The 16,654-nt window shown below is 40.2% G+C and overlaps 1 protein-coding gene across 12 annotated transcripts in view; it reads left to right on the top strand.

The window, feature by feature from the left end:
• The window catches only part of PFKFB4 (6-phosphofructo-2-kinase/fructose-2,6-biphosphatase 4), a 128,042-nt gene that overhangs the window by 63,663 nt on the left and 47,725 nt on the right, over positions 1 to 16,654 (top strand). For 4 of the 12 annotated variants that reach the window (XM_039547958.1, XM_039547955.1, XM_039547954.1 and 1 more), the window contains exon 1: positions 13,413 to 13,547. The exons of 2 other annotated variants lie outside the window; for them this stretch is intronic. In XM_039547958.1, the coding sequence (XP_039403892.1) occupies positions 13,421 to 13,547 (127 nt within the window). In that variant the 5' untranslated portion in view covers positions 13,413 to 13,420. 6 more of the 12 variants (XM_039547962.1, XM_039547961.1, XM_039547960.1 and 3 more) reach the window with 6 other exon arrangements.

Here is a 16,654-nt window from a genome sequence, read left to right as displayed (position 1 = left end):
GGTTCATCCTTTACCGCCAAGCATCTCTGTGTTTGTGCGTGCTGTTTCTTGTGCAATAAAAGCAAACTTTTATAATGGTAAATCATATATATTTTTTTCTACAAGGTGAGATTGCAGGCACTGCCAATACATGTACAGGCATTTTAATCACTTTAGTACAGGAATATATAAGGCCCCAAATGTCACCATTGCTCCCTAGGAAAATGACATGTAATGTAACATTGAAGCAAAAGGCACTTTCAACTGTCATCTGGCACCTACTGAGCCTATTGTTGAACCACTCATTACTGCTGTCCAGGTGTCCCGTGTAAGGTTTCATGAGCCATGGCTGTAAGGGGTATGCGAGGTCCCCCAGGATCACTATTGGCATTTCAACACCACCCACTGTAATCTTCTGGTTAGGAAGGAAAATCTCTGTTTGCAGTTTTCTGTACAGGCCAGTGTTCCTGAAGATGCATGCATTGTGCACCTTCCCAGAGCACCCAACGTTGATGTCAGTGAAATGCGCACAGTGATCCACAAGTGCCTGCAACACCATGGAGGAATACCCCTTCCGGTTGATGTACTCCATCGCAAGGTGGTCTGGTGCCAAAATTGGAATGTGTGTGCCATCTATCACCCTTCCACAGTTAGGGAAACCCATTTCTGCAAAGCCGTCCACTATTTCACGCACATTTCCCAGCGTCGTAGTCCTTCATAGCAGGATGTAATTTATTGCCCTGTAAACTTACATTAATGCAGCCCCAACGGTTGATTTCCCCACTCCAAATTCATTCATGATCAACCGGTAGCAGTCTGGAGTTGCCAGCTTCCACACAGCAATTGCTACATGCTTTTCCACTGAGGGGGCAGCTTTCATTCTGGTGTCCTTGTGCCACAGATCTGGGGCGAGCTCCGCACACAGATCCACGAAGGTGGCTTTCTGCATCTGAAAGTTCTGTAGCCACTGCTCATCATCCCACACCTGCATAATGATTCGATCCCACCATTTTGTGCTTGTTTCATGAGCCCAAACGCGATGGTCTACCCTATGCACCTGCTCTGTGAATGCCAAAAGCAATCTAAAGTTGCTCCATTTACAAATGTAGGTGACTAAAGATTCTTATAGGTGCCTGCTGGGGTTTTCAAAAGTGCACTCACCTACGTGCATCTTTAGTCACCTAAATATACCTTTGTAAATCTAGCCTTTTTGTCACTAAAACAAGCTGTCTCTCTGGATGCATTTGTGGAGCAAATCTGTTGAGGGGAAGGTGTTACTTTTCCATAGTCAATTTTCAGAGATGAATTGCAAAGGACTGGGGGAGAAATTGACTTTTTGCTATTTCGTACTTTTAAGTGTCAAGAACACCTGCTTTTCAGGCCTGGTTTTTATTTGTAAGAAAAAATATTATTTTTGTTTATTTTAGTCTTGGAGATATCAGGAATGTCAAATCTGGACATGCTTGGTTTTACTGGAGGACTATTTGTCAGTTTTGGAGTATGTGTATTGTGAGATTTTGCACATCGGTTGAAGGGGTGAGGTGCTGAATCTTTCACAACAATGAATATTTTTTTCAAAATGTTGATTACTCACTGGAATTAAATGATATTAACAAATAAATTAAGAGTTTTGAGCATTATAAAAATTTGTTTCTCACTTGCTCAGCTTTAAGTTGATTGACTCTTGTGACATATTTTAACTCATTCTCCCATTGCTATCAAGTCTCCTGGATAGACAAGATCAAGGACAAACGTTAAAGAAAATTTCAGGGAGGGAATGATACTGAATGCTATGGACCTGCAGGGAAACACTAAACACTAAAGGAGAGGAGGGGAAATGAGATGGAAGCAGAGAGAAACCAAGCAAATGGAAGTGCTGAGGAGAGAGAGAAGAAATATGCAGTGTTGCCAACTCTTGCAGTTGTATCGTGGGTCTTGTGATATATAGTGTTTGTCGTACAACCCCCATTTTGTGGTTGTGTGAATCTCAGCTTTCATTTAAAAAAGTAAGTTTCCAGCCCTTGTGGTTATGAAGAAAAGCTTGAAAACACAATCCCTAAAGGCTCAAAACTCATAAGGCAAATGAAAAGGGCCCACCATTTATTTTTATTTTTAAATCTCATCATTTTTAAGTCAGTCTCATAACATTTGAACACTTATTGGAAATAGAAAAGGTTAAAAGATTTAATGAATATTTAATGCATTTTATTGAATGTAGGTTATTATAAGTGAAAGAATTTTGAATGTGTCTTATTTACTGTCATGTCCTAAACTGTTTGAAATATTTAAGTTTCAAATGCTGAAGATGCTTGGATACTAGGGTGATTAGCACCAGTATAAGAACCTTGTCTGAACCAGTATAAGATGTTTGTTTGAACACAACTGTATTCGCTTGATTTTTGTGCCCAATTGTGTGACCTTAAATTTTACCCAAAATGTAAAGTTTTATGAAAACAATGTGTATTAAAACTTAAGTGTGTAATGTCCCTTTTAAAGACTAACCGCTTGGTATAGTTTTAGCCTTTAGTGCAGAAGATAACATTCACATATTTGAAGAAATATGGATAAGAAATAACTTCATTACTGTTTTAGTAATGTATACTGCAGAAGTGCAGTATTTTTAATATGGTTTTAAAGAATATTCTGAGGTACAGAGCTTGATAAATAGTCTAACAGAGTTTGATTGCACTTACTTACAAGTCCATCTGCAGAAAATGAGAAAACCTCTGTGTGTTTGTGTATAACATTTTGTGTATTGTTAATGGCTGCAATACAATGCAATCTTATTTTTTAATTGAGAACTGTCCGCCATGTAACTACCATATTATTATTTAGAGTACGGAAAGTAATTTTGTGTTCGTATCTTTATCCCTTTAGTGCAAGAGTGCTGGAACAATTTGTACAGTGAGTAGGGTGACCAGATGTCCCGATTTTATAGGGACAATCCCGATTTTTGAGTCTTTTTCTTATATAGGCTCCTATTACCCCCCACCCCTTGTCCCGATTTTTCACATTTGCTGTCTGGTCACCCTAACAGTGAGGGTGCTGAGAGCCATTGAACCAAACTGTAAATGCTGTATATAATGGAAACCACTTCAAGCCAGAGGGTGCAACAGCAGCCACTATGCTTTAGTGTTCAAGCCTTCTTTTCCTTTGGGTAGTGTGTGTGAGGGAGAGGGAGGTTTGGATGAAAGATGCTACATAAAAATGTATTATATTTATTGCCTCTTCAGCCCAGGTCAGCCTCAGGACAGCATGAGGCTGTGATAATGGAGTAATAAGGAGCATTAAACTGTAACAAAAGCCTCCTGCCTAGAATCAAATTTTATATGTAGTGTAATTGAAATATATTACCCCCTCAGAAGCAAGCAGAAAGTTGTATGCAAATATTTTTTAATTGGTCATTTAATCTTAGAATAAATCCCAGTTGCTAAAGGGGTCATGTTGAATCCTTGTTTGCGAGCTTCGAAAAGCAGCTGTGGAGTCCTCGAAAATAAGCAGTTGGACTCTTTTTAAGGGGGAGCCATATCTGATATAACTATGGCCAAACAATGTTTGGCAGTTGATATAGGCAGGCCAAACTGTGCTCCAGAAAAGAGCAAAGTGTGGTTGCCATCTCCTTGTGCATCAGGAATCAAATAAGCCTTGTCCCTCTTTATGCCAGCAGTAAACGTCATTTACAGTATAGGGGTAGCTCATTGCAGAAGAGGCATGTTTGGATAGAGGTTCAAACCTGGCTCATTTTCCAGAACAGGTGCAAACAGGAAAGGCTAACAAACGTGTATCCTCACCAGCATAATCAATGTAATCAACTGTGGTGGAGAATTAGCTCTTGACTAGCCCTGGAATAACTTGCTCCTTCCTCCCTTACCCAAGGTATAAAAAATGGTTGCCTACTTTTTTTTTTAAAAGGGATTGGAGGTTTTCGGTGCCTCCATTTCTGGATGTCCAGTTTGAGACACGTTTAAGAAGCTTGATTGTTCAGAAAGTGTGGAGTACCTATCTTGGAAATCTTTGCAGAGATTTTCCCCTGCAAACTGCAGAAATATATATATAACAAATATAACAGGGATTGGCAACTTTTGGCACACGGCCCTCCAGGATAAGCATCCTGGTGGGCTGGGATGGTTTGTTTACCTGCTGCATCCGCAGGTTTGGCTGATCGCGGCTCCCACTGGCTGCGGTTTGCCGTCCCAGGCCAATGGGGGCAGTGGAAAGCAGTGGCCAACACATCCCTCTGCCCGTGCTGCTTCCCGCCGCCCCTGTTGGCCTGGAGCGGCGAACCACGGCCAGTGGGAGCTGCAATTGGCTGAACCCGCAGATGCGGCAGGTAAACAGACCAGCCCAGCCCACCAGGGTGCTTTCCCTGGCGCCCGTGTGCCAAAGGTTGCTGACTCCTGTTATACAGCATAATAGGGGATGCTGTCTGGTCAAATTCAGCCAACAGTTTAGGCAGTGTACGATTATGCTCCAACAATTTCTCAAGGCTTCCTTATATTACGGAAAACTGCACTGAGTTGACTACATAGATGTAGTTTGGTCGACCCTTAGTGTAGACACATTGTCAGCCTGTACACCTGAACTAAAATTAGAGATTCCTGAGCAGTCTCTGTTTTTTAGTGTTTATTTATTTGCATGGTTAACCAAGGTAAGTGATTTTAGTACAGCCATGGGAAGTAGTAAGCAGTGAAAGGATTGCAAAAGATACTGACGTTTCTGTAGGTTGAGCAGTAGGGTTTATTTATTTTATTTATTTGACCCAATGATACATTAAAAAAAGGGGGGGGGTGCTATATGATTAAGACCATTTTTTGAGAGGGTTTGCTCACTTGGAACCATTGTAAGTGCCGCAACAAAGAAGTCTGGGTTTCTCTCAGCCTCCCAGCTCTCCCAGAGGCCTGCGGACTGAATGGGCAGTCGGGCGCTTCCAGCCCCCCTCCCCCTCGTGTGCGTCGGGGGGTAGCCCCGGCCTGTGGGTGCTCGGGGGCTAGCCGCCTCTCCCCGGTGCAAGGCTCCGGGGCGGGGTGTTGTACGGTGCCCCCACGCCTCCCCTGCGCTGTTCGAGTCCGGCGCTAGGGGCGCGTTTGCTCAGTTTCTGCTCGGCTCCTTGTTCCGGGTCTCGGTGGGCCGAGGAGGCGGAGCTGCAGCTACACCCCGCCCGTTGCAGCTGCAGAGCGCCCGGCTTTTCCCCGGCGGCCGCCGCTACTACTGCCGGCGGATCGGGGCCCCATGCGAGGATGGCGGCGTCGCCGGCCCGGGAGCTCACGCAGAACCCGCTGCAGAAGATCTGGGAGCCCTACAACAACGGGCTCCCGGCCAAGCACAGCGCCCAGCGCGGGGGTGAGCACTCGGGGGGGGGGAGTGGGCGAGCTGCGTTATAACCAGGAACAGGAGAAACAAAGGGGTCGGGGGAGCTGAGACACAAAGGGGCTGAGGGTTCAGCAGATGGATAGGGGATTGGGCAAGCAGGATAGAGTCTGGGGGAGGTGTAGTGCGGGTTGTATGCAGCAGAAAGGCAGGACAGGGAACAGCTTACCTAGGGGGTGTGAGTGTGTAAAATATAATATGTAACAGTACAGGATTTACGGTAGCAGGGACTGAGAGACCTTGGGGGAGAATTGCATGTTTTTGGGGGGCAAAATAGAGGGGGACTGTGCAAGATGCGACTCGACATAGGAGACAGTGGAGGAGGTCATGTTTAGGGGAGAAATCGGGGGGAGGGGACAACAGTGTCTCGAGCAAATCATGAGTTGGGGCAATGCAGGTGAGGTGGTAATAGATGGAGATGGGATTGGTGGGTCATGGGAGATGCAAAGGACTTGATGAAGAAATTGGGTGCGGAAGATGCATGGAAGAGGTGAGGTGGTGGAATTGAGGGGCAGAACAAGACCTGCCCGGAAGATAAGATTGAGGGAGGAGTGCAAGAATTGTGAATATTTGGGCCACAGGGCTAGCGTGGGTTAGGTGCTTGGGAAAGGGGGACAACACAGGAGTTGTTTTGGGCAAGAGATTTGGCAGTGGAGGCAGAGCAGGAGTTAAAATGTATGGATTGAGAGACATTGCAAGAACTGGGGGGGGGGTGGTATAATTTCGATGGTGAGGGACAGCGTGGCATGATCTTCAAGTTTCTTATTGTAAGCTACATTTAGCACATTGAGAAATGGAGAAAAATCTGATTCCTTTAATTTTTCTTCTTTTAGGAATCATAAGGTGATTCATCTGGAAGTTCTCTCTGTTTTGTGGTATGGATATTTCCTTGAGGTGAAGTTGTGGGGCTTGAGGTAGAAATCTGGAGTCTGAAGGGAAATACAACTTGCCCTTTGAGTAAAGTCCTCTCTGAGTTGCTTAGAACCTCTTGTACTTTGCAGTTTTTGCTACGCTAGTGCTTATAGAATCACTAAACAAATCTGAATGACAGAGATGTCTCATGCCTTTTATATTTTAAGAACATTTTGTTGGCTTTAGAATTCTCCAGCTCGCACTAAGGTCCCATCTATACTGGAAAAACTAGTGTGTTGTGGGAATTGGTTACAACATTATAGTCCTTGTCAACTATTGATCTTGTGTAGATGGGACCAAACTGGATTCCAGAACCTTGCTGTAAATTTGAACTTCATGTGTCTTCTGCAGCATGACTTGGTAACTCAATTAAAATTTGGTTTGGTTTGGTTCCATCTACACTTGCAAGACTGAACCATACATGGTACTACCATGTTACAGTGTGGTAGTTTTAATAATATAGGCCAGATCTAAATCGTTTGTATTTAAAACATACAAAAAACCCTGTGAGGTCTCTCTCCCAAAAATACTGTAAATGAATGCTGGCTGGAAAGTCACTTTAGTGGTGGTGGTCTCTCTTACTTCATGTTAACCAAGTAAAGTTAAGGTGTTAAGAAAATCAATATTCTTATAGTGACTAGTGGATCTCAATAGCTCTGAGACAGGAACATAAATAGTAAAAGGACCTTCCTCTCATGTGAAACCCTTTCTCCTTTCTGCTGGACTGCAGTAAATCCTTTTGGTTTCCCTTTTAGTTCCTTTCTGTTTAACTTACTCATTGTATTGCCATATCATAAATCATTTCTAGCTCAGCACAGGATTTATCTCTTTTTACAAAGCTGTAGCTAAGGCTGCATGGAGGATTTATTTGCATCAAAAACAGATCTGTTAAATAACAAGTGTCTACATTTTCACCTGATATGGTTTTGTTCATTTGTTTGTTTTAACTGCAAGATGTCTTAAAACAGTGGGTTGAACTCAGACCTGGTATAAGCAGATCTGATTCTATGAAGTTAATGGAGTTGCACCTCATTGGGCCAAAGCTAAGTTTGGCCTAAGGAGTTTAACTACATGTTTCAGGTGCTTTTTAGATGATTCTAAATTAGTTAATTTTTTAAAATGAAATGTTTAACTAGGCCATCTGTTACATCACTTAATAGATTTTTTTTTTTGAGGTCTAGCCAACCAAGTTATTGGGCATTAGGACTTATGGTTTCAGGTTTTGTAACGTTGTAGTCAATTTTGTAAGAGATTTCATCACAGAAACTTTTTAGTTTAATTTAAACCCTACCACGCTTAAGTCATGACAACCTTATTGGGCCAAGTGGTTTCAATAGTACTGAATTCAGTAGTGGATGGATTGCAGTTATTGTGGACTTTTAAGGCAAATATCCACAGTCATGTTTACATGATCTAAAGTATCACTTTGGTCCATCCATTAAAAAATGCTCCTAAAGATTGATTTATCAGAGAGACTATGAAACTAATTTTTGCATATGAAATAAATCACTCAATTAAAAAAATTTGTGTAAGCGCCTTAGAATATGGAAAACTACTTAAATATCAGTTGCTACTGCAAAAAACACTTTGGAAGACTTACACAGTTACTTCAGTCAAACTGGTATCTGTTTTCAATAGATGATAATTTGTTACAGTGGCAGCTTTTAGATAGTTAAAATGCTTCTTAAAAAGAAGGCCTGAAGAAACTAAAATTTCATGTACACAATGGAAATGTGTATTAGAAATCTGTGAACTGATTATCTGCATGAATCTTCTCAAAAAAAGTATGTGGCTTATCTGATGGTTATAAATAACAAGTAACCAGCGTATACTTTTGACTGTTGTCATTAGACTGTCCTGTTTCTTGGTAAAGTTTTGTAACTCTTCCACAGGCAAGGTCTATTTAAATAGAGAAGCCTTTTCAACAGAGAATTAGATAACATAAAAATAAATTTGAATTCTTATAATATTTTCTTCTGCTCATGCACATCTTTCCAGATTGGCCAACTTTTTTCACCTTTTATATGTTTGTTATAGTGTTTTGTTTAACTGTAAGTTAAGGGTTTTATTTTTAAAAATAAATATAAATCCTAATTATGCATATAAATGCTTATATTAATTTAAAAAATGTATGTTTGCAATGAAAACTTTCACTCCTTTAATTGTTTAGCTCCTGTCTACATTACAGTTTTTTAACTGAGTCTGAAACTAGTAACAGGTTTCACAGTGGTAGCCATGTTAGTCTGTATCAGCAAAAAGAACAAGGAGTACTTGTGGCACCTTAGAGGCTAAAAAATTTATTTGAGCATAAGCTTTCATGGGCTAAAACCCACTTAATCGGATGCATGCAGTGGAAAATACAGTAGGAAGATATATATACACAGAGAACATGAAAAAATGAGTGTTGTCATAACTCTAATGAGACTAATCAATTAAGGTGGGCTATTATCAGCAGGAATAAAAAAACCTTTTGTAGTAATAATCAGGATGGCCCATTTCCAACAGTTGACAAGAGGGTGCGAGTAACAGTAGGGGAAAAATTAGCATGGGGAAATAGTTTTTATTTTGTGTAATGACCCATCCACTCCCAGTCTTTATTCAAACCTAATTTAATGGTGTCCAGTTTGCAAATTAATTCCAATTTTGCAGTTTCTCATTGGAGTCTGTTTTTGAAGTTTTTTTGTTGGAGAATTGCGACTTTTAGCTCTGTAACTGAGTGACCAGGGAGGCTGAAGTATTCTCTGACTGTTTTTTTAATGTTATAATTCTTGACGTCTGTTTTGTGTGCATTTATTTTTTTGCGTAGAGACTGTCCGGTTTGGCTAATGTACATGGTAGAGGGGCACTGCTGGCACATGATGGCATATATCACATTGGTAAATGTGTAGGTGAACGAGCCTCTGATGATGTGGCTGATGTGATTAGGTCCTATGATGGTGTCCCTTGATTAGATATGTGGACAGAGTTGGCAATGGGCTTTGTTGCAAGGATAGGTTCCTGGGTTAGTGTTTTTGTTGTGTGGTGGCTGGTTGCTGGTGAGTATTTGCTCCAGGTTGTGGGGCTGTCTGTAGGTGAGGATTGGCCTGTCTCCCAAGGTCTGTGAGAGTGAGGGATCATCCTTCAGGATAAGTTGTAGATCCTTGATGATGCGCTGGAGAGGTTTTAGTTGGAGGCTGAAGGTGACAGCTAGTTGCATTCTGTTACTTTCTTTGTTGGGCCTGTCCTGGAGTAGGCGACTTCTGGGTATTCTTCTGGTTCTGTCAATCTGCTTCTTCACTTCAGCAGGTGGATATTGTAGTTTTAAGAACGCTTGATAGAGATCTTGTAGGTGTTTGTCTCTGTCTGAGGGATTGGAGCAAATGCGGTTGTATCTTAGAGCTTGGCTGTAGACAGTGGATTGTGTGATGTGGTCTGGATGAAAGCCAGAGGCATGTGGGTAAGTTTAGCAGTCAATAGGCCTCTGGTATAGGATGGTTTATGTGACCGTCACTTATTAGCACTGTAGTATTCAGGAAGTGGATCTCTTGTTTGGACTGCTGCAGTGAAGTAGGTTTTAGTTGAAACTAGTAAGTGATTTTGCTGGGTCTAAATGTGATCGATGTCTACATGCAACATTGTTAATACTCTGTTAGGAACCACAATGCTAAGTGTTACACGTATCCCACCATCTTTGACCGAAACAGGGATTGTTTCCTGTAAACAGGCTGTAAATCAGGTGTTTTACGGTGTAGGCAGGACACTATAACTAGCTGCCCAGTCCTCCTTCCTCCCAAATTTTTGTGCTCACACAGTATATGTACTGTTGTGTGTGTGGATAGGAACCCTCCCCAGATTTTTATAGAATACACTCATTATGCATAGGGGGTAAATAGTGAGGCTGTTTGTACACCAGCATGGTTGGCACATGGCTTTGTTAGTAAATGATTCAGAGAAGGGGTGTCAAAACCTGGTGATTAACATCAAGGTTACAAACAGTGAGGTGGTATTGGTTAAGCTATTTAGAATGCAGGAAGAGAAAGCAAGATAAATGGTGAAAGGAAACTTTTTTTTTTAAAGTGTTCAATTGAATTGATCTAAAGTGGCAGTTAAGAGGTAAGGATTTAGTTCTTTTGTCTTGATAATGTCCCTTTAAATTACTTGTATTATTTTCTATTTATCTTTTCCTTGTCTTTCTGTTTGTTTCCTGATATATTTCTAAAGTAGCTCAGCTCTTCCGATGGCATACCTGTGGTTAATTGGACTTTCTTTAACATTGAGACTGGATAATAGGTAGTGGATCCCCTGGATGCAGTTACCTTTAGTAAGCTTATCCGAGTTGGAAGAAACCATAATTAGGTATCTCAGTAGACAGTTAGAACACATGAAACACTAATATTTTTAGATTCTTCCTTGACCATGATAATCCAACAGGAATAAAAATCTGTATAATTTTGGACTAGTAAAAAGCACAACAAAGTACCATCTGAGACAGCTTGGGGTGAAAATATAGGGCTTTTTAAAAAGTGTATTGACTTGGCTAAGGTAAAGTGAAAATAAATTGTTCAAAATGACACTGTAGCTGAAGTAAGGGAATAAAACTCACTAAAGGTCAGCTAAGTGTTAATTTTATTTACATCCCCACTTAAATTTTACAGTAGTCTGTCTTGAAAGCATTCTATAGCTGGTTATTTGGGTGCAACTGGGTATATGTATAATTGGCCTAGATCAAAGCTACTTTCAGGTTCAGCTGTTGGGTTGCTTTAAGTTCTGTGCATCTAGGAATCTAATCTAAACCTGAGATTTAATTGAGAACAGTGAAATATACTAAAGCTAAATATTTTTTTGGGGGAGAGAGGGAAGGTTATAGAACAAAGGTGAAAAATAAAGGCCACATTTCCTGCAATTAAAAATAGTTTTTCCTGGAACTGTATACATCAGTTATTCTTAAAGATAGAATTTGACAAGTTGAGTAACTTTTTTTTTTTTTAAATTTGAAATTCGTATTGCACTGTAAAAATAGATCACTTTCAAAAATATAAAGACAGACATGGTCACTGCCCTGGAGAGCTTACTTTAAGAGCTTGTAGGGCCTTTATATACAGTTATCTGTATAACACGATGAAGGGGCTTAAATAGGGAGAAGGGGACGATGGTTGGCAGAGCAGCTGTAGAAGATGACAACAACAGTATTTTGGATAGGTGAGAGGAGGGAAAAGAAAGTAGTGAAAGGTAGATACTCAGAGAAGGGAAGGTTACAGTAATAAAATGTTAAATGACCAAGATGAGGTAAGGTTGGTGTGGTAATCTCCTTTATTAGACCAACTTCTGTTGGTGAGAGAGAGACAAGCTGTAGAGCTACCCAGAGTTCTTTTTCAGGTCTGGGAAAGGTACGGAGAGTGTCACAGCTAAATACAAGATTGAACAGATAGTTTCGCACATATTCTAAGGGACAATTCAAGGTGAAATGGTCCATTAACACTCCTGTAGTCATAAAACAAAAAGGGATGGTTAGTGAGTTACAGATTATTTAATAAACTGTAAATCTAGTGACTTTAGATGAGCAGTTTGGTATTGGGGATAGGGAAGATGGCTTACAGGGAAAAGAAACAGGATTTGAGAAGAACAGGAATATGTATGGGTGCATTGAAAATCATACCAAGATTACAAGGCTGGTTCCAGCAGGGTACCGGATTAGTCAATGCTGGCAGAAGAGAGGCTGTGGAGAGGAATTGTGAGCAAGGATGCTCCATATCGCATATAGTGCATTTGGGATGTCCAGGGGATAGATATCTGACAGAGTTGGAAATGTAAGACCAGTTGGAGAGCAGAGGTAAATTAGGAATCACCCACATCAAGGTGGTAATTGAACTTGATATGAAAGGGAGAGAACACACAAATGTACCCTGAGAGGCTTCCACAGATAAGGAGCATAAATCAGTAAAGCAAGGGGAGAACCAGAGGCATGAAGGAGGATGACCACAATCATCCATGTAAAGACTGCATATGGATCTGGAAAAAGGGCAGAGCAGTGCTCCATCCCCTCGCTAGTTTGTTAATCTCCTTGGTCAAGATACTTTTGTTGAAATGAAAAGGGCAGAAGCTAGATAGGAGGGGAAATCTGCCTTGGCAGCAGGAGTAGACAGTACACACAAGAATTTTGGAGACAGAGGAGAAAGGTGGGAGGAGAGAAGGTGACAATCAGAGAGAGAGATGGGGCTGAGTGAAGTTGTCAGGATATGCATCATAGGTGTGTATCTGTGCTGACTGGAAAGAATTGAGGGTGGGGAAGCTGCTATAGGTAAGAGAGAGGGAGCAGGGTAGGAGAAGGAGCAGCATAGTATAACCCTATCGTTCAATGTCCTGGTAATGAAACTGGATGGCTTCAAAGACATTAGAAATACTGGGCAAAATTAACATAAATGGATGCTGCTTTAACTTGTGTATGTACAGTTTTATAAAATTTACTGCATCACTGGCTCATCTTCCAACCCATAGGGCACTCCTAGTTTTGAATGGCTTTTCTAAACACTTTGTTAGAGATGTAGCTGCTATCTGTTGTTGGAGGAGAATCAGGCCAGGATTACTGCTGCGCTCTTCTTTGTCTTCAAGATCAACATGTGTTTGAAAATCACTGAAACAAAAATAGTTAAATTTGACAGGACATAGGATGGGACACAATATGTAGAACCGTCTTATTTGGGAGGGAGGTATTTTCAACCCTCTGTTGTCTATTCTAGTCAGAGAGGATGGTGTGGGCCTATCTAAGAGCTAAATAGTGCTTTAATTTCAGAGATTAAGGGCTTTGATACAAAGCCCATTGAAATTAATGGAAAGGTTCTTGTTGGCTTCAATGTGCTTTGGGTGATACCCTAATTCTTCTGCTGACCATAAATGTTGATTTAAGTACCAAATAGAAATGAGAAATTTATTCATCAGTTTTAAGTATGTGCAAGGGGAGGGACATTTTCACTCACATAAGTAAAACATAATTTTTAGGCAGTATGTAAACTTAAAAATAAGTTAAGACACAAGTTTCACAAGATCTCTTGTTAAATATTCCGGTCTGATTTCAAAACATTGACACAGCATGTGCACATCTATTGTGAAATAGAGCAAGTAGGAGGAAATAAAAACATCACTTGGTTTTTCTCAGTCTTCAGAAGTTAATAATTTTAACTCCTTTATGCTCACTATTGCTTTTAAAAGGCTACTAGACAATCCTAACTTTACTTTGTTTTGGGAACCTAATTCCTTTCCTTTTCCAAAATTCGTATGGAATCTAAAACAAAGCATTTGCTATGGAGTGCCAGGTTGGTATGAACAATGCTATTTCACATAGTCACATTTTCATCAGGATAACAAACTATATTTATGTTTTTCCCAATTGTGTTATAACTTGTGGCCATATGACAATTTCTGTCTGTTGCTTGGTAATAGGAAATTGATTTGACAGGGTGAATATACAATACTTTCCTTGATGTGGTTAGTTTTATAAGCTTGCGACTATTTGGTTAAAAAAAATCTTATTTGCTTGCATGCATTACATATATTTCTAAGACAAGACTGAGTAAAGTATGCAATACAGTCATGAAGTACTGGATTGTAGCAGTCCAGATTCCTTTTTGTCATTCTGCATGGTAGTGAATATAGTAAGGTATTATAGTGTTCTTGAAATGTCAGTTTCTATTAAGAATACTCTTGTAGTATTTTTCTTTTGGGAAGCGAGAATTATTGTAGACCCTGCATACCCTAAATGCATTGGTGGCAATTCTGCTAATCACTGCCATAGTATTAAAGTAATGCTTGCACTATGTTTTAGTGGTAGCATTACAATTTCCTCTTTAAACATTTTGTGTTGTAAACATAATTTTATAGTTTGAGGTTTTATAACAGTTATCCTTTTCCTATCCCTCTTTCCTCCCTCCTTTTCATTGGGTGCACTAATAATTAAAGAACACAGGCCATCTAGACTAATTAGATCATTTTTTTATTTCTTGTCTCTTAATTAAATTGAAAGATGTTAAAGCCCAAAGGGGCGGGGAGGGAGATCTCATCTAGTTGTCAGGAAACGGAGAAGGGAACAAAGCTCAGCTTCCAATACTAAGTGGCATTGTTCACAGGGGGATGTGAAAATAGGGAAGTTTCAGTTATTTTTAAAAAAAGGGTTTAGATTTTTCGGCAGTTTATATTGGCATGGTGGAATTTCTTAAGCTGCATCACCTTAGCCCTTGGGACATGGGCACTTTCCATGGTATGAACTAAATGAACACATGCAGTAACGTTTCCGTACATGTGTTGTACTTTGTCAGGAGAGAAATCTATAGTTAAGATTATGTGAAAACTTCTGTTATCTCCTTTTTCTTATATTTGAAACTTCCCAAAAAGTTCTCCTATTTTTTCTGACATTCAATACCTGGTCTCAGCCAAATGTGACTTCCACCCCCCCGAAACTAATTAGAAGAGTTAGTGTACCTGGTTTTTTGGTTAGGTGATTGTTGCAGGGAGAAAAAGTAAAAAAATCTTTATTTGTTCCTGCTGAACTCAAATGTCTGAACTTCAGAAGTTTAAACTTCCCAAGTGGCTAGTCCTTGCTGAGGGTACGTCTGTCTTCAAGCTACCTTACTACTGAAATATTTCAAGCATAATAGAGTATTTCCTCTAAGGTTAGTTACAGTATTAGTTGCAGGACTGTGGAGTTAAGTAAATACACAGTACTGGAGATTATAGTGCCTTAAAAAGGCTAGGGCTGAATTTAGTTTTGTTCCTCTTCCCTTACATATGTAGTAGCTGTCACTTATTGGTACCAGTCTCTTTATAGATGGACGGCATCCCCCCAACCAACTTGGCATTTATAACTGAAATATTTAGTGAGAGTGGGAATCAGGGCTGCTGTTGTAATTGGGATCAGCAAATTATTCCCTTGACTTTCTAATAGTAGGGTGACATATCCAAAGAATTGTGCCTATAGTGATTAGAGCATCAGATTTGGTGCATATGTTAAACGGTAGGAGCATAGGTTCCTAATAAAGGGAGCCTCATGAAGTTGTACTTATGGGAGTTATTCTCAGTCTTGAACATAGTTAAACAAAAAACATTAGTCATATTTATGCTACTGCTCTTCACAGTTATGGAATAAAATGTGTAAAGGCTATCAGCCTATGTAATTCTGGATATAACCTGGCCACTAGATCTGTGGCATTCAGAAGAAATGTCCCTCATGGACATGCTGCATAATTGATGTGGGTTTTACAACTTCTTCTACAGAATCTAGCACTAGTCTGTGATGGGACTCTGAGCTATGTGGGCCATTGGTCTAATCAGAATGGCAATTCATATGTTTGTCAATGAATTACATTATCTTAAAAGAGGTATTAGTGCTGCATGGTTCTGAACAGTCCGTAGGTCTGCAACATGAAGACTAGGGGCATATTTACATGAGCACTAGCTGTGTGGCAAGCTGGGATGTAAATGTACAGCGTTCCAGCATGCTGTGCACTAACTGCCTGTGGGTACCTTGCAGATGTGCACTAGCAGTTCCCAAGTGCATTTTCAAACTAGGGAACTTTTAGTGTGCTTCAGCAGGGTTCCCATGGAGAGTGCACAGTATGCTGGAGTGCTGTTGATTTACACCCTAGCTTGGCATGCTTGTGCTTGCGTAGATGTGCCATAGGAATCTGTGCTAGTTCAGCAATACAGAAAGTGGTGTCCATTGTAATGCCATATTACAAGTCTTTGTAAGTGTTCCGTGAAATGACTGCTGTGGGAAGAAGGTTGAATTTGCATTGCTCACCCTAGGCAAATGTCAGTATTTATTGTAAGAATAATTTTGAAGTCATATATGTTAGCAATACATGTCATGTTAAAGTCTGGAAATTCTGTTCAGAAAGTAAAAAATCTTTTTGGTTTACACAGGCTCCATATAGAGTATGTTGAGTGAAGCAGCACTGTGAGCTTTCTCAGCACATCAATTGCATACAAATCAATTGCTTATTGTCAGTTTCCACAACTTGTATTCCAGTGCTTTCTCTGGATAACTGTTCAAAATTCAAGTTGTATATTTCAAATGAAATCTGCAAGATGTAAATAATGATACATCTCTTGGACATTCTAGGGTCACTTCGATTTTTCCTGGCAATGATGTCTCGTATCTGGGATTTTTCAGGGAGCTTGTGAGGAAAAGCTGACAGGAGAATAAATACCATACTTCTTCCATTTCACAAACTTCTTGTATCCCCCCTCCTTGCTATTTGGAATTATAGTTCTCAGAATTGAGAGAGAGGAAAAATGTACAAGAAGACATTATGGTCCTGGTTTTACAAGAACTTCGAAGCCCATACACAGACAGTACTGCTTGGTTTGGTAGCTGCCCAAGTTTTTACCAGTGTCTTTCTGGAGTCTTAGAATGACATACAATCTA

This window comes from Mauremys reevesii, linkage group 7 (genome assembly GCF_016161935.1).
Source record: "Mauremys reevesii isolate NIE-2019 linkage group 7, ASM1616193v1, whole genome shotgun sequence".
Classification (NCBI taxonomy): Eukaryota; Metazoa; Chordata; order Testudines; family Geoemydidae; genus Mauremys; species Mauremys reevesii.
Note: the sequence above shows the minus strand (reverse complement) of the source record. Positions and strands in the feature narration are given on the sequence as shown.